Here is a 27,684-nt window from a genome sequence, read left to right as displayed (position 1 = left end):
GAAGAGAAGAGAAATACTTGTGGCCGGGAAGGAGAGTCTTGCTGCTGCCGATCTGCACCAGAGACCCGTTCGGGCTTTCCCTCTGCCACCGGAGTCCTTGCTTCGATGTAACTTCCGGTTTTGCAAAACCAGAAGTTACACCAGAAGCAAGGACTCCGGAAAGCCTGAACGGGTCTCTAACAAGGGGGCCCGCGAATCGGTAAGTCCAATTTTCTTAAAAAACAAATCGAATCAATTCACCCAAAGTGAATTGAAATATCGATTTGAATTGCAAATTGGGCAGCACTACTGGGTAGAGCTTTGGATTCTTGCCCAGAAATAGCTAAGAAGGAAAAAAAAAATTTAAATTGAATCAGGTTGGGCAGACTGGATGGACCATTCGGGTCTTTATCTGCCGTTATCTACTGTTACATGATTCTCATAAACTATAGTTATTTTTTTTAATAGGAAAAGTAAAAGCATGCTTCTTGAGCACTTGTATGATACTCGCATCTTATGTGTTTCTGCTGTGGTTCATGATAAAATTTTACATTAAAAACAAATTACAAGATTTACCTGAATTATAGTAGTTTTTGGGAGAGAAAGGCATGTTTTATATGCACTTGTTAAAAGCTGACATTGCTTCTCTCCTCCTCTCCCTTCCTTTCTTTCTTTAATTTCATGCTGGGCTTTACAACACGAACTGCTCATGCTGTGCTTGTTGCGTTGATTTCCTGGCACATGCGCACATTCACGTCTCTTTCCTACGCATGTGCCGATCAATATCAGCAGTAAATTGATGCATGTAAATTTAGCAAATCTTTGCTACTGTCCACTGACCTCATTTACATGCGCAATTTTTTGACTCGCACTTTTGAATTCACTACAAGATCGCCTGACGTGGTTTTTTGAGAATCCTGGCCTTAGTGAAGCTTGAAGAACAGTCTGAAATTTGACAGCTAAGATTTAATGCTAAGAAAAGCAAGGTCATACATTTGGGCTGCAAAAACCCAAGGAAATAGTACAGTTTAAGGGGTGAAGAACTTTTGTGCATGAAAGAGGAGCAGGACTTGGGTGTGAAAGTATGTGATGATCTAAAGACGTTATAACCACCCAAATATGGTCTCAATCAAAAAGAGAGGAAAAAGGATCTCTGCAACCCAGAAAACAATCTTATTCAAGAATTGTAGTCCATATTAAAGAATGACATGGTGGCTGTTACCCGCAGCTAGCCGCGGGTAATCCGCCAAAACAGTGGGGAAAAAACTGTGTTCACCGTGGCTACAGGGACAAGGCCATTCACCGCCCCGTGGAGCAGTGAATGGCCTTGTCCCCACAGTTAAGGGAGGGAATGCATGCAGTCATCTATCGCGCTCCCTCTCTCCTTACTGCCGCCGAGTCTAAACATATTCCTACTCCCTTCCTGCCCCTTACCTTTGTGGCCGCGATTTCTAAACTGCCTTCTTACAGCAGCCGGAGCATTGAAGCTGCGTGTGGCTGCCGTAAAGGTCATCTCCGACGCAACCAGAAGTTGCATCAGAGACAACCTTTCCGGCAGCCATATGCAACTTCAACGCTCTGGCTGCTGTAAGAATACAGTTTAGAAATCGCTGGCCACGAAGGTAAAGGGCAGGGAGGTTTGTCAGCACAGTTGTTGGACCAGGCCTGTTGTCTGGGGGGGGGACGCAGGTGCATGGCGAAAGCGGCTAAGAGGTGTTCTCGCTGCAGGGGGGAGTGAAAGCGCCATAAAGGTAAGGGGCAGGGAGAGAGAAAGGGAGGAAAGGTGGGGTGAAGAGGAACAGACGCTGAAGGGAAATGGGTAGAAGACGCTGAAAGGACATGGGGGGAAGACAGAGTGGGGAGAAGACACTGAAAGGACATGGGGAAGAAAGAGTGGGGAGAAGACGCTGAAAGGAAATGGGGAAGACAGAGTGGGGAGAAAACGCTGAAGGGAAATGGGAAAGAGAGAGTGGGGAGAAAACGCTGAAGGGAAATGGGGAAGATAGAGTGGGGAGAAGACGCTGAAAGGAAATGGGGAAGACAGAATGGGGAGAAAATGCTGAAGGGAAATGGGGAAGAGAGAGTGGGGAGAAGACGCTGAAGGGAAATGGGGAAGAGAGAGTGGTGAGAAGATGCTGGCAGGGAAGAAGACAGAGATGCCAGACTATGTGGGGAGCGGAGGGAAGAAGATGGGTGCCCAATCAATTTGGAGGGGGGGAGAAAGGGAGAGGCACAGTAACAGAGCAAATGGAAGACGCAGAGAGAAGAGAGACAGTGGATGGAAGGAATTGAATGAGAAGATGAGGAAAGCAGAAACCAGACAACAAAGGATGCTGCGGGGGCGGTGAAAGAGATGACGGTGACGGGGCGGTGAAGGGAATTGCGGTGATGGGGACGGTGGGATGGGGCAGTGACGGGGACAGATTTTTTTCCCCATGTCAATCTCTAGTCCATATCAGAAAGGGTTCTGTTGCTTAGAAACATTATGGCAGAAAAAGGCCAAATAGCCCATCTAGTCTGCCCAAGCGAAGTAACCATTATCTCTTCCTCTCTCTGAGATCCTACTTGCCTATCCCATACCTTCTTGAATTCAGACACCGTCTCTTTCTCCATCACTTCTTCCTGCAAAGTAGAATTTTAAACTTTCTTGAACGGACATTTTAACTGTCAATTCTGTGTTTCCAAACAATTCTAGAAGTGTCTTCTAAACTGTTTTCCAGGGAGAATCGCAGTACCTTCCTCTGCCTTTCTTCAGATGTGTTTGAAAAGGCGGTCCCTTTCATTTTCAAAGACATTGATTATAATTAGAGCTTCTGACATAAGGTTGTAAAGGATAATGAAATTGAAATAGTTGGTTAGAGAAATGCCAAAAAATTACCACTTCCCTGACTTGAATTGTATCCTCTACTTTGCATCATTTAGGAGGAGTCAGCAGAGAAAATATATAGACTAACATTCATGTTTGAGTCCACTGGACTAGGTGCCCAGCAATAGTTCCTCTGTCAGGGAAATACTGATAAACCGATAAATGTAGAAAATTTTTTGCCCGTAAAGGAGCTTCTGGTTATAGCTGGAGAAGATATACTTAAAAATAGAATCCCCAATTATGTGCATTTAAAATGAGTATTCCTTATTTGTTTTTCATTTTCTAAGCAGAAACTAAATGGAGGTTATACCACTTTTTTTTTTTTTTAGATAAAAACATGAGCGTTGCCATACTGGGACAGGTCAAAGGTCCATCAAGCTCTGTCTATCAATGGCCAGTCCAGGTCACCAAGTACCCGCTAACAGCTGCTTTTCATGAGCATATAACACATCTTTTTATCTCAATATATTTTGAAGTCCCCTTTATTTCTAATTCTTAATATAGCACAAGGGTTTTCTTAACGAATGTAATCCTTTATTGATAGCTCTGAGCTATAAAAGCATGTCAAATTTTCAGCTTGCTTTGTTTTCCAGCAATACTCATTGTGACTTTCTCACTTTCCTCAGCCACAGGAAGGATACCTAATGGTGCAGCAGTTCCAGTACCTAGGGTGGGCTTCACACAGGGAAGTGCCCAGCTCCAAGCGATCTTTCCTGAAGTTAATTCTGCAGGTTGAAAAATGGCAAGAGGAATGTGAAGAAGGGGAAGGTCGCACTATTATTCACTGCCTGTGAGTACATAAGAACATAAGAGTTGCCATATTGGGACAGGCCGAAGGCCCATCAAGCCCAGTATCCTGTTTCCAATGGTGGACAACCCAGTCACAAATACCTGGCAACATCCCAATGAGTGAAACAGATTTTATGTTGCTTATTCTCAGGATAATAAGCAGTGTATTTCCCCCAAATGGCTTATGGACATATGTTTTAGGAAATTATCTCATTGTCAGAATGCTCAGAAAATATTGTTGTATACTAGTTGCCTTGTTTTATAATGTAAGCTACCATGTGCTCTTTAGTTGGTGACCAGTTTGCGGCCGTAGGTGGTTACTGCAATCTTTCTTCCAGAAGGAAAAGCACCACCAGAATCTAGCTCACCACATAAAATAACCATGGATTTTCTGGAAGCTGGTTTATAGAGGCCAATTTTGTCAAATGTTGCTCCTTTTCAGCTAGGCCAAGAAAGAGAGCTTAATTTTTACAGTTTACTTATTTAACAATCATTAGCAGTTTGGTTTAAATGGGACCATTTAGGCTGTAAAAATATTTACATTTAAGCATTAAGATTGAAGTGCAGCTGTTTCAGTTTGCTTTGGCATGGCGTAAACTACTCCCAGGACTGTTGTGCGATCAGCTATTTTAATGGTTTGTTTTCCTGCCAATATGCAAATGATTACTTTATGGTGCATGCTGCCTCCAGGGAGCCTTTTCATGGGCTTGTAACACATTTAGGTTGCTCACAGCATATGGTATCAGATGACCTGAACATCTTCAGTATCTCCAACAATGTTTGAGATGCAAGTTGCATAAATATATTGGTGATGTTTTGATGGCAAATGGAATTATAAATATACAATGTTTTTAATTGCATAGCCTTTGAAAAGAAGCAAAATAATTGAGCATAGCTGAAGTTTATTAAGTATTTATCTCATGAAAACCTGTTCCATTGGTTAACTTAAATTGTCAGGGCCTTGCCTGGGCAGGGAGCATAAGTGGAGCAGCTAGGCCCAAGGCAGCATGGAACAGAAACTGTGTGTGGAGCAGATATTGTGCTTGAAACTGCCTTATGCGTGAACACACACACACACACACAAAAACACACACACAAGGCTTGCATATTGTTATGGCTGGCCTAGTAACTTGAAACGTTATATTTGGAGGCGCATGTTAATGAGGTGAAGTATCTGATGGCTATCTTAAACAAGTTCTCCCTAAAACTAATTGAGACCATGGTGAGTGTTAATTCTGGAAGAAGAGTTCTGCAATATTGAAAATCTGTTATGCAGTTGGTTGATAGGAATTCTTAATTGCTGGCCAAACAAATTGCCATACAGATGTAGTTAATAGTTTTTTTTGTTTTTGTTTTTTTAAATATCTTTATTCATTTTGAAGCCATAAGTAAGTGCAACATATAATCATATTACACTATAAAAGCACTTAAATACAATTAAAATTGTAATCTATGACAAATAGATATATCACACCCCCTCCCCCATAATTATATTCAAAAAGTACACTCAAATTAAAAAATAAAAAATATGTTCCAACCCACCCTGGACACGTATGACCAAAGAGCAAAATCAACAATCACTCTTTGCAAAACTTTGTCAATGGCTCCCAAATCTTCAGAAACATTTTGGAATGTCCCTGTTGTATAGCCATAATACATTCCATTTTAAAAACGTATAGTAGTTAATAGATGTAGTAGTTAACAGATGTAGTTAATAGTTTTAAATTGCCACAGGTGGAAAAATTATCTGGGGAGCAGTGATGGTCCATTCATGTCTGAATACAGAAAAGCAGGGATAAAATTATGCGAATAACTTTATGTATTTTTAATAGAAAATATGCATAAATTTAAACAAATATATTATCCATTTAAGGGTTAAGTATAAAATGTGGATGATTACACTTTCTATAATAAGTTTTAAGCAAGTTGGTAACTGTACTTGTAAATGTTAGGTATTGGTATCGCCAATAAAATTGATATTTCATAAAATACATGGATAGGCAAGATACACGAGTATGTCCATTGACTGCTAGCTTGTTTGAAAATCAGCTTATGTGTAATTTTTTTTCATTGAATTTCTTCACTACTCGCACTTACTCCCTCTTCTACGAAACCGCGTTAGCGTTTTTTAGCACAGAGAGCCGCATTGAATAGCCCGCGCTGCTCCCGTCGTTCATAGAAACTCAATGAGCGTCGGGAGCAGCGCAGGTCATTCAGCGCGGCTCTCTGCGCTAAAAAACACTAGCGCGGTTTCATAGAAGATGGGTTTAATTTTTAAGGCTTGGTCAAACTTTGTGGCTGATGCTCCCTAATTCATCAGACCGCAGTGGAATCTGTTTAGAGCATAAAAACTGTGAAGGAAAACGTTCATGTTTAGCGTTTTACACTATGGTGGTGGTGTCATTTCTACTGCTGCTCCTGTTACTGATTATCATTCCAATGTTTTTATTAGAAATAAACAGCACTGTGAAAAAGCCATGAAAAAAGGTATTGTGTCTGACAATTGATCTCTCCCGGCAGTTGTTTTTTAGACTTCTAAAAATGAAGTCACACCTTTAAGGAAAGGGGAGAAAAGGGGATGAATGAATGAAATTCAGGTGGGATACAACATTGTTTGACATGCAGCACTTTGTTTATCTCTTTGTAGAAATGGGGGAGGACGCAGTGGAATGTTCTGTGCCATTGGCATCATCTGTGAAATGATCAAAAGGCAAAATGTAGTGGACGTTTTCCACGCAGTAAAAACTCTGCGCAACAGTAAGCCAAACATGGTAGAAAGCCCTGTAAGTTCTCATAGTAATCTATGCCTGTAGCCATGCATGTGGCTACATAGATGCATTTTCATTTTAGATCAACTCATGCATTGAGTCTTATTTAACGTGACCATTTATTTTTTCATCAAAAGGGGACATCTATTAATTGTCAGTCCTGCCCCCAATCCCGCCCCCAATTTCTTCCATTCATTTTTCATGTACACATAATATCTTATTAATTTATAATGGTAACCATAAAATTTTTAAAAAACTACAAAGCACACTATAAGCAGAGAAAATATTATCATTTATATTTAGGAGGGGTTCCAAAGATGTCAAGGCAGATGACATTAAAATATGCAATGTCACCTCAGTAACTATAGAAAAATAGACAAATATAGTGCAAAATATAGACAGTAGATATAAATTCTCAAAACTGACACATTTTGATCACTAAATTGAAAATAAAATTATTTTTCCTACCTTTGCTGTCTGGTGATTTCATGAGTCTCTGGTTGCGTTTCCTTCTGACTAGAAACATAGAAAAATGACGGCAGAAAAGGGCCATAGCCCATCATGTCTGCCCACTCTATCAACCCTCCCCAAAATGCCCTCCAAGGGTCACCCGTAGGTGGCATCACCTCTACACTACCCCCTTAGAGATCCGACTGTGTATCCTTTCTTTCATTTCTTTCTTTCTGCACTCAGGTCCAACAATTGTCCCTTTCTATTCCCTCCCTCCTTCCTTCCTTTGTCCTTAGTGCCCCCAGTGCCTCTTTCCTATGTCCTTAGTGCCCCCAGTGCCTCCTTTCCATTTCCTTAGTGCCCCCAGTGCCTCCTTCCTATGTCCTTAGTGCTTCCAGTGTCTCCTTCCTATGTCCTTAGTGCTCCCAGTGCCTCCTTCCTATGTCCTTAGTGCCCCCACTGCCTCCTTCCCATGTCCTTAGTGCCCCTTCCCATGTCCTTAGTGCCCCCAGTGCCTCCTTCCTATGTCCTTAGTGCTCCCAGTGTCTCCTTCCTATGTCCTTAGTGCTCCCAGTGCCTCCTTCCTATGTCCTTAGTGCCCCCACTGCCTCCTTTCCATGTCCTTAGTGCCCCTTCCCATGTCCTTAGTGCCTCCTTCCCATGTAACTTAATGCCCCCAGTGCCTCCTTTCTATGTCCCCCTCACTGCCTTTCAGACTTTGTCTCACCCCTGAAGCCAGCCTACCTGCCTACCTCCCTCCCTCCCTGCCGCACAAAAAAAAGTCTCCCTCCAGGCCCGATTTAACCCCTCCCCCCGGTCCGCTGCTGCTCTTCTTACCTCCCTGCTGCTAATTGCGCCCAGAAGCCTTCTTCCCGACGTCAATTCTGACGTCGAAGAGGATGTTCCGGACCAGCTAGGCAGCGATTGGCTGGCCCAAAATGTCCTCTTCGACGTCGGAAAGAATGTTTCTGGGTGCGATTAGCAGCAGGGAAGTAAGTAGAGCAGCAGCAGACTAGGAGGGTTTTAAATTGGACCTGGGAGAGGCTTTTTTTTGTGGCAGGGAGGGACAGGAAGCGATCGCCTGTCCCGTTGTCCCTGCACACAGCTTCGTGACGCTGTCCCTGAAAACAAGACATTTTGGCGTCCCGAAGCTGTGTGTGGGGACAACGGGACAGGGGATCCAAAAACGGGACGGTCCCGTTCAAAACGGGACGTATGGTCACCTTAGTCTTATTCCACAGCCCTGTATCACTGGTGGTTGGTTTTTAATCACTGGCTAGTGCTTTGCAGGTATATTAAAAGGCATCCGTTAAGGGACAAATACTCAAAGCCATAGAGGGGATAAAGTTACCAATGTGAGCTACTGTTAAGTTGGGGGTAATAATTTTGAGAGAGAAATTTCCCTAAATTGTCTATAGCAATTGATGGAGACTCCAGAGTTACCGCATATATGTAAGTTAATTCATAAATTAGTGTGCACTAAATTTTGCACATACTAACATTTTTAAGGCATGCTAATAGATACACATTCATAGTTGGCAACCCTAGTTTTAAGACTTCAACGGGGGGATTTAGAGATTCACAGCTTTTTACTCTCTAGCTGGTACACAGCCAGACCTAGCATTAACTCCAAATAATTTGCCTGTGCCACTAATTGAAAACTGGTGCTGATGATTCTCTGCAACTTGGTGACCAGCGAGTCCAGTGTACCTGGGGATGGTGAGCACTTAAGATATCTGGTTAATAATAATTTCTGTGTGGTGCAAATATTACACAATTACCAATGTGGAGTGAATGGTCTATTTGTGAATCACCCATACGAGGCTGCATTGGGTAATTTTTCATCATTGCACTGCAGTGTCTGAAAGGCCGTTGTTCTGTATTGTCTAAAATGCAGTCATTGGCTGTGTATGTGATATGCAGCTTTGTACAAAAAATGTGTGGCGTTGAAAAGCTAGCAAAAGTCAGGAAACCCAAATGTGATATAGTATTGTTACTCTGTGGCCTACATTTGTTAAGCTGATCAGATAAGAATGAAACAGCAACTGCCATGATATCCCTCCCCTCCCCCCCCCCCCACCACTTCCTCTTAACTGCATTGCACTTCACAGCTGTTGTGCTTGGAGAAATTTGGTATTCTGAAGAAGGCAGAGGGAAAGGGTAAGGGATGGTTATTTTATCCCCCACCCTCTTTACCTTCCCCTCATTCTCAACATATACATGTTACTTTCTGAAGAGTGAATGTTATTGCTTCATGACACACACATGAATGTTCCATTGGCTGCCATTAGACCATTTTGAGCTGTACTCCTCTAACTGCAGCCACAGGCAATGCTTTTGCTAGGGTGCAAGTGCTCAGCTTATCTGTGATGCAGCTTGGCAGCACAGCTCAGTGGTTTTGGTTTCTTCTCTGCTATAGTTAGTTACTGGTCCCGTAGAGCTTTGAAAATGGAAGATGTCTTGTGTTGAAAGTCTCGGTTCCAGAAGGCTTGTTTGTTTGTTTGTTTGTTTTTGGGGGGAGGCCCTACTTTGAAATCAAAGGTTGTGTGATAGATACTTGTGTACCTCTGTACATACATCACATATCATAGTTGGATTGTAAGCCCCCCAGGACAGATAAGGCAAATACTTGGGGCTCCTTTTACTAAGGTATGCTAGTGTTTTTAGCGCAGGCACAAGATTAGCGCGTACTATAGCTGATCAGATAAGAATTATTATATTGAGTAAACATTTTCCCTTTAATTGTGTATATTCATGGAGGGGGAGGGATGATTTTTAATCTTTATATAATAATAAGGAATGTCTAGAACGATTTTATTACACTTCCCCCTCCCCATTCGCAGTTTCCCTACTCGCGATTTCACATAATCGTGATTTTTTGGGGGGGGGGGAGGAAGGAGGGGGGGAAAACCCATATTTTTGTCTTCCCCCCGGCATCCTGGCCTTACCTGGTAGTCTAGCTGGTTTTCGGGGCAGGAGCGATCTTCCTACACTCCTGCCCCGTGCAGATAGTCATTAGGAAATGGCTGTGGGGAGTTCCTCGTACTCTCTCGAGAGTCTACGGGAACTCCCCACAGCCATTTCTTAATGGCTATCTGCACGGGGCAGGAGCGTAGGAAGATCGCTCATGCCCCAAAAACCAGCTAGACCACTAGGTAAGGTTGGGATGCCAGGGGAAGGCAGAAGGGAGGCAGGGGTGGGTCAGAGCCGGATATTCACGGTTTTTTGCCATTCGCGGTCCGGCTCTGCTCCTATCCCCCGCAAATAACGAGGGAGAAGAGTATAGGCTTTTATCCCAGGACAAGCAGGCAGCATATTCTTAACGCATGGGTGATGTCACCGACGGAGCCCTGGTACGGACCTTTTTAACTAGAAAGTTCTAGTTGGCCGCACCGCGCATGCGCGAATGCCTTCCCGCCCGACGGAGGAGAGCGTGGTCCCCAGTTTCTTCGTTTCCGCGGAGCGAAGAACACGCATGTGTTTTCAACGGCCGTTGAAAAACTAATTTTTGCCTTCCCGCTCACGTATTTCTTCACTTTTTTTCCTTTTTCTTATTGGATTCCCTTTATTTTTGTTTAAAAAAAAAAAAAAACTCGTCGAGTTTTCTTTATTTTTTCAGGCCGGCCCCGGCGGGGCCTGTTGCCACCATACAGGCCTCCGGGTTCGATTTTGCGGAGGCCGTGTTTCCATTCATGCCCCCTCAACCGGGTTTTAAGAAGTGCCAGCGGTGTGCACGCCCGATCTCCCTCACCGACCCACACAATTGGTGCCTCCAGTGCTTGGGTCCAGAGCATTGGGCTGACACCTGCACCCGCTGTGCTACGCTTAAAAAGCGTACTTAGAAAAATCGGCAGATCCAACAAAATATTTTGTTTGGTACCGGATCTGCCATGGAACCGGCTGCGACGTCGACGGCACCACAAAAGTCGGCACCGACGACATCGACACCACCGGACCCTTCCTCGGGGTCGTTGGGCCCAGGTAAGCCGGCTAAGAAGCCTCCCACTTCCCTTGAGCGCCCTCCTGCCACAGTTGCGACACCGGCCCTCCCGGCACCGCACACGCTCCACTCCGATCTCGGTGAGTGCCTCATCATCGGCCTCCTCATCGCCGGAGCATAGAGCGGCACCTATGGTACCGAAGAAGAAAAAAGCGGTACCGGTGCCTCCCCTTGACGACCGCATCGCGGCCATACTCCAAACACAGTTACAGGAGCAGCTGCAACAACAGCTCCAACAACTGTTGCCGGCGTTGCTGGCACCACACCTTCCGGTACGGGACCGGTCCGAGCCTCACACTGTCCCATCGGTGTCGACCCCCCTCGGTACCGATTAATACTTCCATGCCGGTGCTCTTGGCAGAAACACCTGCTGTACATACCCGTGATGCTGCCGACCCTGTCCGGTCCCAGGAACGACATCGGTCTTCCTCACCCGGTACAGCCTCGGTGCGCTCAGGCAACTCTCCTTCAAAGACCCGCCATGCCGAGCCCTCCACACTGATGTCCAAACGTACGCACCCCGACGTTAGGGACCCAGATTTGTGGGAAGACTCCCCTCACGGTACCGAGGAGGACGCTTCGTCAACCGACGAAGAACCCTCCATGACCGACACCGTCTCCAAACCAGAGCAATCCTCTTTCTCCAAATTCCTTAGGGAGATGTCAGCAGCTCTTTCCATTCCCTTAGAGTCCGATTCTAAAAAGTCTCAGGCTTTCCTCGATGCCCTAGACTTTGAGCAACCTCCCAAAGAATTTCTGAAGTTGCCCGTCCACGACATCTTATGGGAAACTTTCTATAAAAACTGGGAAGCTCCCCTCACGGTTCCTGGAGCCCCTCGTAAATTGGATAGCTTGTACCGGGTTATTCCAATCCCAGGATTTGATAAGCCTCAATTGCCCCACGAGTCCCCCCTGGTGGAATCTACTTTGAAAAAATCTCAGGGTTTCAGTGTATATGCCTCCACCCCTCCTGGCAGAGATGGAAAAACCATGGATAAATTTGGTAAGCGCCTTTTCCAAAATGCCATGTTAGCCAATAGAGCCAACAACTACACCTTCCACTTCTCCTTCTACTTGAAGCATCTGGTGCAACAGCTCTCCTCCTTACAGAAATACCTTCCTGAACGTAAGGTCCCTCTTTTCCAGCAACATATTTCCAGCCTCCTCCAACTCAGGAAATTCATGGTTCGCTCCATCTACGACTCATTTGAGCTGACCTCTCGTGCATCTGCCATGGCGGTGGCCATGCGACGTTTGGCATGGCTGAGAGTCTCTGACCTGGACATTAACCACCAGGACCGCCTGGCTAACGCACCTTGTCTGGGTGATGAACTCTTCGGAGAGTCCCTGGACTCAACAACCCAGAAACTCTCAGCACATGAGACCAGGTGGGACACTCTGATTAAACCTAAAAAGAAGACTCCACCTGCTCGCACCTACAGACAGCAGTCTTCCTACCAGCGCAGGTTCTCGGCCAGACCTCTCAACCCGCCTCAACAGCAGCCTCGCCGACCTCGTCAACAGCATCAATCTCAGGCTCGCTCACAGTCTCACCAACCTGCCAAGCCTCTCCCTCCGTCAAAACCATCTCAGCCCTTTTGACTTTTTCCTCCAGGGCATAGCCAGTCTCCCATCATCATTGCCTCTTCCTCAGCCTATAGGAGGTCGCCTCCAAATCTTCCTCAGCCGTTGGGAGGTCATCACATCAGACCAATGGGTCCTCAACATCATTCGCCACGGCTACTCTCTCAACTTCCAGACTCTTCCACCAGACAATCCTCCCGTAGAGTCTGCTTCTCACTCCTCCCAAACCCCCCTCCTCCTGAGAGAGGTCCAATCCCTCCTTCTTCTCAATGCCATCGAAGAGGTGCCTCCGGCCCAAAGGGATCAGGGATTCTACTCCCGCTACTTCCTGGTTCCCAAGAAGACAAGAGACCTTCGTCCCATCCTCGATCTCAGGGACCTCAACAAGTGTCTGGTCAAGGAGAAATTCAGAATGCTCTCCCTTGCCACGCTTTACCCTCTTCTCTCTCAACACGACTGGCTATGTTCCCTGGACCTCAAAGAGGCCTACACTCACATCCCAATCAATCCGACTTCACGTCGCTACCTACGGTTTCAGATACAGCACCATCACTATCAGTACAAAGTGCTACCTTTTAGCCTCGCTTCATCGCCCAGGGTGTTCACCAAGTGCCTTATTGTGGTGGCGGCTTTCCTCAGGTCTCACAACCTCCAGGTGTTCCCCTACTTGGACGATTGGTTGGTGAAAGCACCTGCGTCTACACTTGTGCTGCAAGCCACTCATCACACCATCTCTCTCCGCCATCTCCTGGGGTTCGAGATCAACTACCCCAAGTCGCATCTGCTTCCCACACAGCGACTTCAGTTCATTGGAGCAGTTCTCGACACCACACTAATGAGGGCGTTTCTCCCCTCCGACTGTCAGCGGACCCTGCTCCACCTCTGTCGTCAGGTGCTCCTTCATCACTCCATTCCTGCCCCGACAGATGATGGTCCTCCTGGGCCACATGGCCTCGACGGTCCATGTGCTTCCTCTGGCGCGACTCCACCTCAGGACACCTCAATGGACTCTTGCCAACCAATGGTCACAGACCACGGATCTTCTTTCTCATCCCATCTCTGTGACATCGTCTCTTCAGCAATCTATTCAGTGGTGGTTGAACTCCTCAAATCTTTCCAGGGGTCTACTCTTTCATCTACCCCCTCACTCCATGATCGTAACCACGGATGCCTTCCCCCTATGCGTGGGGAGCTCACCTGGGAGATCTACGCACCCAGGGACTCTGGACCCCTCAGGAGCGTCAACATCACATCAATTTCCTGGAACTCAGAGCCATGTTCTATGCTCTCAAGGCCTTCCAGCATCTTCTCTGCCCTCAGGTTCTTCTCCTGTGCACAGACAATCAAGTCGCCATGTACTACATAAACAAGCAAGGCGGCACCGGATCTCGCCTCCTTTGTCAGGAGGCTCTCCGCATCTGGACCTGGGCCATGGCCCGCAATCTCTTCCTCAAGGCTGTCTATATCCAGGGCGAATAGAACTCCCTGGCCGACAATCTCAGCCGCATCCTTCAACCTCACGAGTGGACTCTGGACCCTTCAACACTCCACTCCATCTTTGCTCGCTGGGGCACTCCGCAGGTGGACCTCTTTGCAGCACCTCACAACCATCAGCTGCCCCAGTTCTGTTCCAGACTCTTCTCTCCTCATCGTCTGATCCCAGATGCATTCCTGCTCGACTGGACGGATCGGTTCCTCTATGCCTTTCCTCCACTACCTCTGATGTTGCGGACGTTATCCAAACTCCGCAGGGACAGGGCCACCATGATTCTCATCGCTCCTCGATGGCCTCGCCAACACTGGTTCTCCCTCCTGCTTCAGCTCAGCTCCAGGGAGCCCATTCCTCTTCCTGTGTTTCCTACTCTACTTACGCAGCAACGTCAGTCTCTACTGCATCCCAATCTGTCTTCGCTCCACCTGACAGCTTGGTTTCTCTCGGGCTGACCTCTCCAGAGAATCTGTCTCAGCCTGTCCGTCGCATTTTGGATGCCTCCAGGAAACCGGCCACCCTCCAATGTTACCATCAGAAGTGGACCAGGTTCTCCTCTTGGTGTCTACTGCATCATCACGATCCCACCTCATTAGCGGTGGAAACTGTACTGGACTATTTGCTCTCTATGTCCGATGCTGGCCTCAAGTCTACCGCAATCAGAGTCCACCTCAGTGCCATCACTGCGTTTCATGAGCCTATCCTCAGAAAACCTCTCACGGCTCATCCACTGGTTTCCCGGTTCATGAGAGGCCTCTTCAATGTCAAACCACCTCTGAAGCCTCCTCCTGTCGTCTGGGACCTGAATGTGGTTTTATCTGCCCTCATGAAACCTCCTTTTGAGCCTCTTGCCACAACTTCGCTCAAACTTCTCACATGGAAGGTGCTTTTCCTCATTGCCATCACCTCTGCCAGGAGGGTTAGTGAGATGCATGCACTGGTCGCCGATCCACCGTTCACTGTTTTTCACCATGACAAGGTGGTTCTGCGTACCCATCCTAAATTCCTTCCCAAGGTGGTCTCTGCTTTTCACCTCAACCAGTCCATTGTGTTGCCTGTCTTTTTCCCTAAACCCCATTCTCATCCTGGGGAACAGGCGTTGCACATGCTGGATTGTAAGCGTGCCCTTGCATACTACCTTGACCGTACCAGGGCTCAACGCTCGTCCCCTCAGCTCTTTCTGACCTTCGATCCTAACCGTCTAGGTCGTCCTGTCTCTAAACGGACGCTTTCCAACTGGCTTGCTGCCTGTATCGCGTTCTGTTATGCTCGGGCCGGTCTCTCACTGGAAGGTGCTGTCACGGCCCACAGGGTCAGAGCTATGGCTGCTTCTGTGGCTTTCCTCCGTTCCACGCCCATCGAGGAAATCTGCAAGGCTGCCACTTGGTCCTCAGTTCACACGTTCACTACTCACTACTGTCTGGATGCCTTCTCCAGACGGGATGGACACTTCGGCCAATCTGTGTTACAAAATTTATTTTCCTAATGGCCAACCATCCCTCCTCCCTCTCTGTTAGCTTGGAGGTCACCCATGCGTTAAGAATATGCTGCCTGCTTGTCCTGGGATAAAGCACAGTTACTTACCGTAACAGGTGTTATCCAGGGACAGCAGGCAGATATTCTTACGTCCCACCCTCCTCCCCAGGTTTGCTTCTTAGCTGGCTTATCTTAACTGGGGACCACGCTCTCCTCCGTCGGGCGGGAAGGTACTCGCGCATGCGCGGTGCGGCCAACTAGAACTTTCTAGTTAAAAAGGTCCGTACCGGGGCTCCGTCGGTGACGTCACCCATGCGTTAAGAATATCTGCCTGCTGTCCCTGGATAACACCTGGGAGGCTATGATGGATTATTGAAGAATATTAAGTGTTGTATTTAAGTTAAAATGTTATGATTTGTTGTCACACTTATAAGATTTAAAAATGAATAAAGATTTACCCAAAAAAAGGGCGATATAGCGCGGGCTAGATGAAAAATTGCCGCCTGCTTAAAAGGAGGTAGTAGCGGCCTGCGCGCCTTTGTAAAAGGAGCCCACAGAGTGCCTGCTTTACTATTCAATGTATTGAAAACTGCTTTGAGGAAAGGTGTTATAACAAATAAAGATAACCGTAACCAAGATAACCATATATGCTGTAGGTTATATGAGAGTTCTGCTCATTTTTATCAACACATTCCTAGATTTTTTTTTACCTAGTTTTGGAGGTAATGGTAGACATGTCAATGAAGCCAACGGCACAGTGCGCAGCGGCCGCTAAGAGAGCGAATCGAATGTCCAATATTGGTCGCCGTACCTTAAGAAGGATATGGCGTTACTCGAGAGGGTTCAGAGGAGAGTGAAACGTCTGATAAAAGGGATGGAAAACCTTTCATACGCTGAGAGATTGGAGAAACTGGGTCTCTTTTCCCTGGAGAAGATGAAACTTAGAGGGGATATGATAGAGACTTACAAGATCATGAAGGGCATAGAGAAAGTGGAGAGCGACAGATTCTTCAAACTTTTGAATAATAAAAGAACAAGAGGGCATTCGGAAAAGTTGAAAGGGGACAGATTCAAAATGAATGCTAGAAAGTTCTTCTTTACCCAACGTGTGGTGGACACCTGGAATGCGCTTCCAGAGGGTGTAATAGGGTACTGGGGTTCAAGAAAGGATTGGACAATTTCCTGCTGGAAAAGGGGATAGAGGGGTATAGATAGAGGATTACTGCATAGGTCCTGGACCTGTTGGGCTGCCACGTGAGCGGACTGCTGGGCACGATGGACCTCGGGTCTGACCAAGCGGAGGCATTGCTTATGTTCTTATTGTGTTTTATTAATGAACTGCTTAGTATGTTGATCGTTCCTTTGCAGCTTTCCTCCTCTGTTCCATTGAAGAAAAAGGATAATGGAGCCGAACAAGGTTTAATTAATTGTGGGGGTTGATATTTAAAAGCATTTTTACGGGTAATTGCACCTCCTACCCAGATAAATGCTTCTCTGAAAGATAATAGGCAGTACTATCGGTAGTTCCACTGAATACCGTTACAGACTGCTGCAACAGTATCCGAATGGTACCACTGAATATAGACTTCCGTAATATGATCCAGATAGTACCACTAAGTATTTTTACAAACTGCCACAACATGATCCAGACGATCTGGATACCTTTATAGACTGCTGCAATATGATCTAGATGGTGCTGGGGCAGTCAAAGAATAGATGTGGTAGTATTACAGAGAAATAAATTATACGTTTTTGATGTGCATAGAAAATGATTGCTTTATCTAAGATTATTGGACCTGCCTATGATAAAGTGCCAGTGATGCATGGTGTCATGCAGAGCACCTGGGTTTTATTTCTCATGCTTGATTTCTGATCCTGGGGTCAACCGAGGCTAGAGATGTAGTAGAGGCATTGTTTGTAACCTCTGGGAGTAGGGAATCTCAGTGGTAACATCTAATGCAGGGGTCTCCAAAGTATGGCCCGTAGGCCACAGCTGGCCCGTGATATGATTTTATCCGGCCCGCAGAAGAATTGTGCGGAAATGTACCAATTGGACTAATTTTCCATTGAGAATCCGCAAAAAAAAAACCACGGGGTGTTTTTTGTTGTGTTTGGGTTTTTTTTTTTTTTTAAATCTTTATTAATTTTCAACATAAGTACAAAGTGCCAACAAATTATCAAACAAATACTGGGGGTATACTGGGGGGTGGGCCAGGTTGGTTTGGGGGGGGGGTTCCGATGGCAGGAAGGAGTTGGCATCCCTCCTGCCATATCAAGTTGGGGTTCGGCGGGGATTGCTGATGACAGGAGGGAGTGGGCATCCCTCCTGCCATAATTTTCAGGCGGCGGCAGGGGGCACTTTGTTGAGGGGGAACTTTTCTTTTTTTTTTCTTAATCAGGCTGATATTTTGCGTGTGATTAATAGCACAGTTACCGACAGGTCTGCAGCAGTCGGGATTGATAATAGTAAAAACCGATGTAAAATAGCTAAGCAATTGTTAGTGAATCAATTGCTTGGCTATTTTGCATGGGATGTTGCTCATTTGCATGGGAGATTGGAGATTGATAGTATGGGAGATGGGAGATTGATAGTACAGCAGTTTAGTGAATCAGGGTCGAGGAACTGGTTTTGTGATCGTCGGTACAGGATCAGAAGGTTTAGTGAATCTAGCCCTGAATTCTCTAATATTGCCAGTAAAATCCAACAGGTTGCTGTAGTGGCCGTAAACCTAACAATTTAAAAAAGACGAGTCATTCTCAAACTGCGTATGCAAATGAGGTTCATGGAGGGTTGCAAAATTTACATTAGATCAGTCGCACATGTACAGAATAGTCCACAAAAAGAGGCATGGGTGAATAGGAGGACCGGAGAGCTAACAATATTATGTGATTGTGTCAATCATAGGCACGCCAGCACTATTGGATGGAGGGGAAGGGAGGGGAGGTGCAATCGTCAGCTTTCAACAAGCGTGTATAAGATACGCCTTTAATATATGCCTGTAATACATGCACTCGAGACACTTATCTTTTTAACTTCTCTTAGCTGTCTTTAGTACCTTTTTACTGCCAGGTCCCTCTAAGCACTGATTTATTTAAGGTTGTTGCAATGACATTCCCTAAGGTCAGACATGAATGATATGATCTCCCATAGGCCTTTGCTGACATTGGTTAGGGCAACCGAAAAGGCTCACTGCTAGCAATGCTAGGCTGACAGAGATATTTTTTCCATCCTTTCAAGCACCACACTATGTAAATCTGTCAATGAAAGCAGTCTCTTCCTATAATATTATTCTCTCCTCTGCTCTTCATACTCTAGCTCCTCCCATGTCATGCTGTATAAGGCATGCCAAACCCCAACCCTGGTTGACCCCCAAGATCCACTACTTACATTCTTGTGCCCAATCTGTAGAACTCCACTGGCTGAAATCCTGTACTCATGCTGACTTCATGTACTTCAAATTTCTGTTAACTTCCTTCCAATCTGCCCTTTTACTTGCTAAACAAGACTACTACACCCACTTGACTGATTCTCTTGGATCCAACCCTCGCCGCCTTTTTGTCATGCTCAACTCTCTACATAAGGCCCTCACCTCCGACTCTTCCTTTGCTTTTTACCCCAGGCCATGGCTGAGTACTTCCATGAGAAGGTTCACAAAGTTAACCTTGAGTACTCAACCGAACTTCCTCCCTCTCCTCATGCTCTCTCTGCCGACTCTCTGATAACCCTGCTACCTTTTCTTTCTTCCATGAAATCACTGAAGAGGACACTTTCTTTTCTCCTCCAAACCTGCTACCTGTTCCTCTGATCCCATCCACTTCCGTCTACTGATCACTATCTCTGTCATCCCCTCTATTTGCAGTATCCTCAACCTATCGCTCCACTGTAATCGTACCCAATGCCTTCAAACATGCCTTTATGTTGTTCCTCAAAAAAAACGTCACTGGACCCAACCTGCTCCTCCAATTATCACTCCATCTCCCTTCTCCCCTTCTTATCCAAACTACTTAAATGAGTTGTAAACCACCGCTGTCTTAACTTTCTTTTGGCTCCTGCCCTCATCATTCCACAGAAACTGCCCTTGCTAGAGCTTCCAATGATCACCTCCTGGCCAAATACAAAGGACTCCGTCCTCACACCTTGATCTATCTGTGGCATTTGACACTGTAGATCACCACCTACTCATCGATGTGCTGTCCTCTCTTGTGTTCCAGGGCTCTGTTGTTTCATGGTTTTCCTCATATCTTTCCTGTCATACTTTTAGCATAAGCTCTGGAGGATCTTTCTCCGCTGCCATCCCACTATCGGTCGGCATACTTCAGGGCTCTTTCCTGGGACCCCTTCTTTTCTCAATCTACACTTCTCTTGGTGCTCTAATCTCTTCCCATGGCTTCCAGTATCACCTCTATGCTGACAACTCATAAATCTACCTCTCTACACCTGAAATTTCTACTGCAATTCAGACCTGAGTCTTAGCCTGCCTCTCTGACATTGCTATTTGGATGTCTTGCCGCCATCTAACACGAACATGGCCAAAACTGATCTCCTTATCTTTTCTCCTAAACCTGCCCCATCTTAATGGCTCGCAATCGCGTGGTCTTCTTTAACTCGTCTCTTTCCTTCTCCTCACATATCCAACAGACTGCCAAAACTTGTTGCTTCTTCCTCTACAACATTGTAAAATCTTTTTGAGCATGCTGCCAAGACCCTCGTTCACATCCTTGTCACCTATCACCTAGATTATTGCAATTTGCTTCTTGCAGGTCGCTTGCTAAGCCACAGCTCTCTCCTTCAATTTGTTCAGAATGCTGTTTCACGCCTCGTATTCTGCCAGTGGCGTTATGTTCAGGTTACCCCTCTCCTGAAGTCGCTTCACTGGTTCCCAATCCATTTCCACATCCAATTCAAACTCCTCTTATTGACCTTCAAGAGTATTCATTCTGCAGCTCCTCAGTATCTCTCTTCTCTTATTACTCCCTATGATCCACCCTTCTGATAAGTCTCTCTTGTCTGTACCCTTCTCTACTGCCGATTCCCATCTCCATCCCGTCTACCTTGCTGCACTGCATGCCTGGAACAACCCCCCTGACTCGGTACATCAGGCTCCGTCTCTGGCAGTTTTCAAGATCAGGTTGAGAACCCACTTTTTTGAGGCTTCACTTAAATTCTAATCCTACCAAATATTAGCCCCCTATCCCTCCCACCTCATCAGCCACCTTCATACTCCCCACATGAGCAGCATGCATAGATTTCCCCTTTTTTTGTCCTGTGTGTATGTCATTAATAGATTGTAAGCTTTTGTGAGCAGGGACCATCTCTTGTGTGTTTAATGTATAGCGTTGCGTGCTTCTGGTAGCGCTACAGAAATAATAAATAGTAGTACATTAATATAGAAGGAGCAATGATGAGTGGACCCTGGCCACAAATGGTCACTGCAGTGTTTGGGCTAGGCGGTTATGTATGAAATTGGGCAAAACCCCAGAGAGTTGTCAATGAAAGCTCATGGATGGCGCCATAACCCAAAAAAAGCCAAAGGAGCAGAGGGAAATTGCTGAAGCAAAATAAAATAATTGTTTCTGTATTAAACACACACACAAAAAAAGGTATTACAATTATAAATAAAGGGCCCCTTGGGTCATTCCATGTCAAGTGATCAGATTCTTGGAAAGAGCCCTGCATGACCATCACGGATTTTGATGAAACTTCATATGCAGAGTCCACCATGTCTCAAACGAACTTTGGTAAAGTTTTAGTTTCGCCTGTGGAATATTTGTGGAGATATAGCCATTTGTTTGACCCCATACCACAATGAAATACAGTACGACAATGACATTCTGACAACTTTGAGACACAATATCTCCCGAGCTGTGTTTCCAAAAAAACTGAAACTTAGCTACCCTACACAACTTTTTGAGCTCTGTTCATTGCTACCAATAACAATTTTTGCCGAGCACTGATTGAATGCCTGAATTACAGTAAACTTGACCGAAAAATTTAGTGCTCCAAAAAAAGTCAAAGTTTGACATTACTTAGCTCCCACAATAATTGAGTAATAAATGCGAAATTTGGCGCATAATGTCTCAGTACAACGTTGTTTTCAAAAGTACAATTTCAACCTCCAAGCTCTTTCCATTAGTTTACAAATTAAGTGTAAAGTTGCTAATTTGTGTAAAAAGGCCAAAAATAGGGTATTTTCAGCCTGCTTTTACAGAAAAATACCTTTTAGAAACTCTTTCAAATCAGTCTCATTAGAAAGAGCATATTTCAAACCCCCTAGAAAAGTGGACTTCATTTTTCAACGCAGGTTAACAATGGCTGAAAAAGGGGGACAAAGTTGGGAGACGTTGCCACGGCAACAACCTCTATTTCAACATAGTTCTGTCATTTTTAAAGTTACAGTTTTGTATTGACGTAGTATTACTACTACTCTATTGCGTAGGTCCATGGTGACATTGTCACTACCAGTTCAAGAGTTTGAACTGGCAACCCCATCGCCATAGGGGTCACGCCCGATAGCTGTGCAATACCAGCCACGGGTGGGCCACTTCGTCCAGGTTCCCAAGCCTCGCATTTGGTTTCTTTGTCAAGGTTCCAAAGCCTTTTGTTGGTATCTTTCTGGTTCCAAAGCCAATGATTAGAGTGTCTTATCCTAGGTTCCCAAGCCTAAATTGGGTATCTTATATGGTTCCCAAGCCGAAGTGAAGTCCACTTTGATTTTAACTGCCAGCAATCTTTATAACATTCTGTTAAATTTCTGAGCCACTTTCTTCAATGCAGTTTCTGGAAATTGATATTGGCGGCCGGATGATGTAACTGAAGGGGCACAAAACATGCAGATGAGGTGTTGCTCTGAAACCCAACAAACGTCTTGCCTTTCTGGCCAATAAAACGAATGAGCTGGACCGTGAGGATGCATAAATTTTATCAATGCATCATTTTGTTCAATTGAGACTTCAACAACGTTGCCTATCCACCATTGATTATCGTAAGTACAGGCAACGTAGCAACCAGGAAAGATTTCGGACACTTTCAAATTTGGAATGGCAGTATCAGAAATTTTGGCAACAAAATTTATTGTGTCATTTGAAACTTTGCTGACACGAACCGAGTTTGAGTCGACTGGTACAAATTGGTGGTGCTCTCTGGTACCGGCTACTGTGCTGCTTTCATGCCATCTTTCTTCTTGAAACTTTTTGCTTTTTTCAATTTCTTCTTTTGGAACATAAATGTATTTAACTCCGTGTATATTTTGGTCACAAAAGTTAAATAGATCCTTTGGCGTCAATATTTGATCCATTGATGGTCTTTGGAGGCTAGCCCGGGCAGCCAGTCGTTTAGTTGTTCCACCAACTCCATCGCAGGGTGATTTTCCGTGGCTAGTTCCAAAAATATTCCATTCAGCCTCAATGTTGAAATCATTTCTGTGATTGCAAAAATTCACAAAGTTCTTGTAGTTTTTATATTGTGCAGCTGAGCCGTCACTGAAGTAGTATATTTTGGTAATGCTTGTTTGAGTTACCAAAAATTTGATCAACTTTTGAATAAACACATGTACAGATATCGTATCATGTTGCATATGATCAGAAATAATGCAACAGTTTACAACTTGCAATGTGCCCACTTCATTGAGGTAATATGCAACAAAAGGATGTACCGTAGCTTGTGAATTTTCCCAGTGAAAGCCTTGGGCGGCATCTTGTACAACAAATGAGTAATTTTCAGCGAAATCCATCAAAACGATCATTTCCGTTTCTTTTAAGCCTGTCTTCAACATCTTCAAATATTCACTTTGATGTTTTGAAATGAAATGGTGGCTTGTCAACTTCCAAATCTTGCTTGCAAGTCTTTCAATAAAGTTGTCCATGGTTAGTACACTTGTTTCTAATGTTTCACGGTCAGCGTGAACCCATTGCTTAAATTCTATTGATTCTTCTGGATCTAAATCATTGAATATTTCTTCCAGGTATGCTGTTAGTGCTTCTTCACCAGGGCAGTTTTGACATCGTTGTAGCATACACTCCTTGACATTTAGGTCGCACACAGTTTTTTCCATAAGAACTTTGTAGTTCTCTTTGACATTGGCGCCTTGTAGCATGAGCTTTACATTTTGATGTATCGTGCAGACACACACGGAGTGTGCACCTGATGCACCAACAGTTACACATCACTTTGGTCTGAGCTCACAGAATTTGGAAAAACCAATTTCAGTTCCGTATTTGTTACAGTACGCCACGTACAGCTCTTTTAAATTACACAACAGCAGCCGCTTTTGCTTTTGTACTTTTAAACCATTGAGGCGGACTGAAATGCAATCTTTTTTGCCAGGACATATTCTGCTGAATTCATCGTCTTCGTAAAAATCTTGAACTCTATTTGCAATTTCTTTTGGAAGGGACTTGCCAATTTTTGCATCAGGTATAGAACAAATGCCTTCTCTTTCTTTACTTTTTGGGCTGTTCTGACCATGCGCTCTGAAACGCCAAACTTCATTGCTGTTTCCTTTATTGACCAACTTTTTGGGGCCATCGTCAATAATTGAACTTTCATTGACCTGTTGGATATTGCAATTTTCGTTTTCATTTCTTCAATGAGGTCAGTGTAATCTTCACATAACTTGCATTCTACAGACTGACGAGACGGCCCAACTTCTTCAGCTGAAACTCCAGCAGCAGATGTAATCTTCTTGGCTATCACATTCTGCACACGTTCAATTTTTCGTATCACATAGCCGGCTTTATCTCTACTAGCTAACCTTGAAACGTATTGGGCTTTGCACCTACTGCAAAGTTTCTGACCTGGCTTGATATTTATTTTTGCCACTTTTCTAAAATCATTAGACATGGCAAGATCGACTTTTAACAATCCACTTTGAACAATGTGATTTTTCTTTTCAAATGGATTACAACACGATGTTTGCTTTAATTCGTATTTGTCGAGATACTTTGCTTTGTGGTGGAGGCAGATTTGGTCTTTATCCATCAGTTCAACTTCAGAGCGCCGAGTGATAAGCAATTTTTCATCGGTTGACAAATTATGTAAAAAAATGAGCCCACATTTTTTAGAATAAAATGTGCCGTCATGACACTTTGACAACAATTTTTGCCCAATGGCACAGTCTGGCAGAAAAGGATTATTATTAGTCGATTCGTTGGCATCCATTTTAAACTGAATTAATAATAATGTGGATCTGAAAAAGAAAACAAGTTGTAATTTGTGATCTGCATGCAACAAAATTATCACCTCAATTTCTAGTTAGGAATAATCATTAATTAAGAACACTATAATTGTACCCAAAGCTTGAGTAAAAATAAACAGGGAAAAACAGTGTGAAAAGTGACATAATTGTAAGTTGAAACGTAGGCCGTTGCCATGGTGACATCTCCCAACTTTGTCCCCCTTTTTCGGGCATTGTTAACCTGCGTTGAAAAATGAAGCCCACTTTTCTAGGGGGTTTGAAATATGCTCTTTCTAATGAGACTGATTTGAAAGAGTTTCTGAAAGGTATTTTTCTGTAAAAGCAGGCTGAAAATACCCTATTTTTGGCCTTTTTACACAAATTAGCAACTTTACACTTAATTTGTAAACTAATGGAAAGAGCTTGGAGGTTGAAATTGTACTTTTGAAAACAACGTTGTACTGAGACATGCGCCAAATTTCGCATTTATTACTCAATTATTGTGGGAGCTAAGTAATGTCAAACTTTGACTTTTTTTGGAGCACTAATTTTTTCGGCCAAGTTTACTGTAATTCAGCCATTCACTCAGTGCTCGACAAAAATTATTATTGGTAGCACTGAATAGAGCTCCAAAAGTTGTGCAGGGTAGCTAAGTTTCAGTTTTTTTGGAAACATAGCTCGTGAGATATTGTGTCTCAAAGTTGTCAGAATGTCACTGTCGTACTGTATGTCATTGCAGTATGGGGTCAAACAAATGGCTATATCTCCACGAAAATTCCACAGGCGAAACTAAAACTTTACCAAAGTTCATTTGATACATGTGGGACTTTGTGCATAAAGTTTTATCAAAATCCGTGATGGTCATGCAGGGAGCCCTTGATCACTTGACTTGGAATAACCCCCTTGTAAAAAGCTACGGTAGCGATGCAGCTGCGGTAAATGTCCCAAAGCCCATTCAATTATTTTGTGCTTTGATGCATTTATTCCGCAGCTTTGTAAAAGCCCAAAGTGTGCGGTTTAAAAATAAATAGGTACTTTTTTCAGAGTTGTGAGCAACAGAAAGAAAACAACCTACATATTTTCATTTACTAACTCATATCAGGATATGTAACTTTTTTATGTACGTTTGCTTTTTCAGGACCAATACCGTTTCTGCTATGATGTGTCATTAGAATACCTTGAATCATCTTAAAGCGAATGTGCCAAATTGTGACACCTGGTCAGCGTCTTTCCCATTGTTCCATGAAGGCACTTTTTGTGTCTACAAAGAAAAGGATTCATCACTGGACTTTAAAAGTTTAAAATAAAGTATTTTTTCATATGAAGTTGTTGATCTTAAACAAAAGGACCTAACCTGTTTCTAGGCTTGTACACAGTATTGAGAAACTTAAGTTCAAATTCTTACCACATTTAGAGATGTCTTTTGGGGGGGAAGAGGGGGGATAGAGAGAAATTTAAATTGAGACAGTCCTTCACTCAAAGACTGGATTTTTAAATATTTGTATAAGCAGCTGTCTCACAGAATTACAGTAGAGCCAACTTGTTGCATGTGTAAAAATATCTGGCATTTCTTTTCCCTCTTAACGGGAGGGATTGGTAGTTTAATGCATTCTTTATACATTTCAAGTATGGCAGATATATAAGTGGCTTCATATATTTTCATGTGCAATGATGGCAGGATCATATACTATTGTTTTTAGAGGAACCTAAATCATAAAGCCAAAGACTCAAGTGTAAATATGTGGATATGGAGCAGGCATATTGTATTTATTGTGTTCTTGCATTCCTTTTTGGGTTGCTGAAGGAAACAATCAGTCTTCTCAAAGAAAAAAATTTTTTTTTTCTTTTGCTGAAATCAAGTATAAACATTTTCATATTTTTTTTTTTTAATGTTTAAGTGTAAGTAGAAAGACTTACTTTTTAACGTGTAGACCTGAACACATTGTTAAAGTGGTTTCCTTGTGTACAAGCTTGTGAACTGACTTTCATATAAATGGTTTTGTTTTCTTGGGGGGGTTGGGGGAGAGGGAACAGGACCAAATTTGACATTTTAATGAAGATGTATAGTTTTTCACTATGGTACTAGCAAATATGGGTCTCATCGTTATACATGGAAATGGCACACATTAAACATGGCCTTGCTTACATCTTGCACAATGTGAGGAGTAATTAATTGAGCACAATTTCAGATTTTAGGGATTAGTACTTTGGAAGCACAGGCCAAGATAGCAACATGCATCCTTTCAGGGTAAGAAATGTTTGTGTAGCAAACTGTAAAATTGAACAATGTTTATTTTGATGTTTACATTTTGGGCTCTGATGAAGCAAAATTTGAATAAATGCATACTATATTGCAGTGGTATTGGGTGTCAAACAATTCCTAGGGGGAGTCTTTCTAAACTGTGAGTCACTGCTGCTGGGGTAGACCAGTGTTTTCTGGTGCAATCAAAAAAAAAAAGCGAGGAGACCGGAGGATAAAAGATAAAGCAACTTCTAGATGTACAAAGGTCACTGACAACAGTGGTCTAAATGAAAAGAATGGTGAGTCCAAGTAAAAATTCATCAAGAAGCATGCATATTTTCAGTCTGTACACCACCTTGCCCTGCTTCATCAAATCAGGTGGTATAGAAAGTCACTAATAAACATAAAGATGCACTGAAGACGCATGTTTTGGCGATAATCAATTGCATCAAAGAGTCAAAGCTGCTACAGGCCACAGATAAAACTGTATAGAATAAACATAAAAATAACATAACAAATGTAAATCCTAAGATATAATAAAACATTCTCTGCTATTGACATGTGATCAATATCTGTTGCATTCCAGAAGTTCTTGAAATAATTCAAATAGGGCTGTACCAAGTACGGGTAGATGATTACATTATTCGTATTCAGCCAAATTGTAAATTATGCTGTTCAGTACAGCTCTAGATTCAAATAATATAAAAGACAGAACTTAAGAACAGTTATATTGTTATATATGCAACATATAGGTTTTTCATATACCTTTTGCAATGCATTTTCCAACTGAGTAAGGGAGCAGGGTATAGGCATAAAAAAGTGGCAGAATAATACTTAAGTAGTATATATAGACACTATTACAGTTCAG

At 43.8% G+C, this 27,684-nt stretch overlaps 1 protein-coding gene across 4 annotated transcripts in view; it reads left to right on the top strand.

Annotated features, from left to right (window-relative positions):
• Positions 1-26,936, top strand: part of PTPRK (protein tyrosine phosphatase receptor type K) — a 1,016,831-nt gene extending 989,895 nt beyond the window's left edge. For all 4 annotated transcript variants that reach the window (XM_033939071.1, XM_033939068.1, XM_033939070.1 and 1 more), the window contains 3 exons: positions 3,472-3,635; positions 6,282-6,417; positions 25,713-26,936. In XM_033939071.1, the coding sequence (XP_033794962.1) occupies positions 3,472-3,635; positions 6,282-6,417; positions 25,713-25,766 (354 nt within the window). In that variant the 3' untranslated portion in view covers positions 25,767-26,936. The remainder of the gene's footprint in view (positions 1-3,471; positions 3,636-6,281; positions 6,418-25,712) is intronic.
• Positions 26,937-27,684: the final 748 nt, after the last annotated feature.

This window comes from Geotrypetes seraphini, chromosome 3, assembly GCF_902459505.1.
Source record: "Geotrypetes seraphini chromosome 3, aGeoSer1.1, whole genome shotgun sequence".
Taxonomy (NCBI): domain Eukaryota; kingdom Metazoa; phylum Chordata; class Amphibia; order Gymnophiona; family Dermophiidae; genus Geotrypetes; species Geotrypetes seraphini.
The sequence above is the reverse complement of the archived record's forward strand: the minus strand, read 5'-3'. Positions and strand labels throughout refer to the sequence as shown.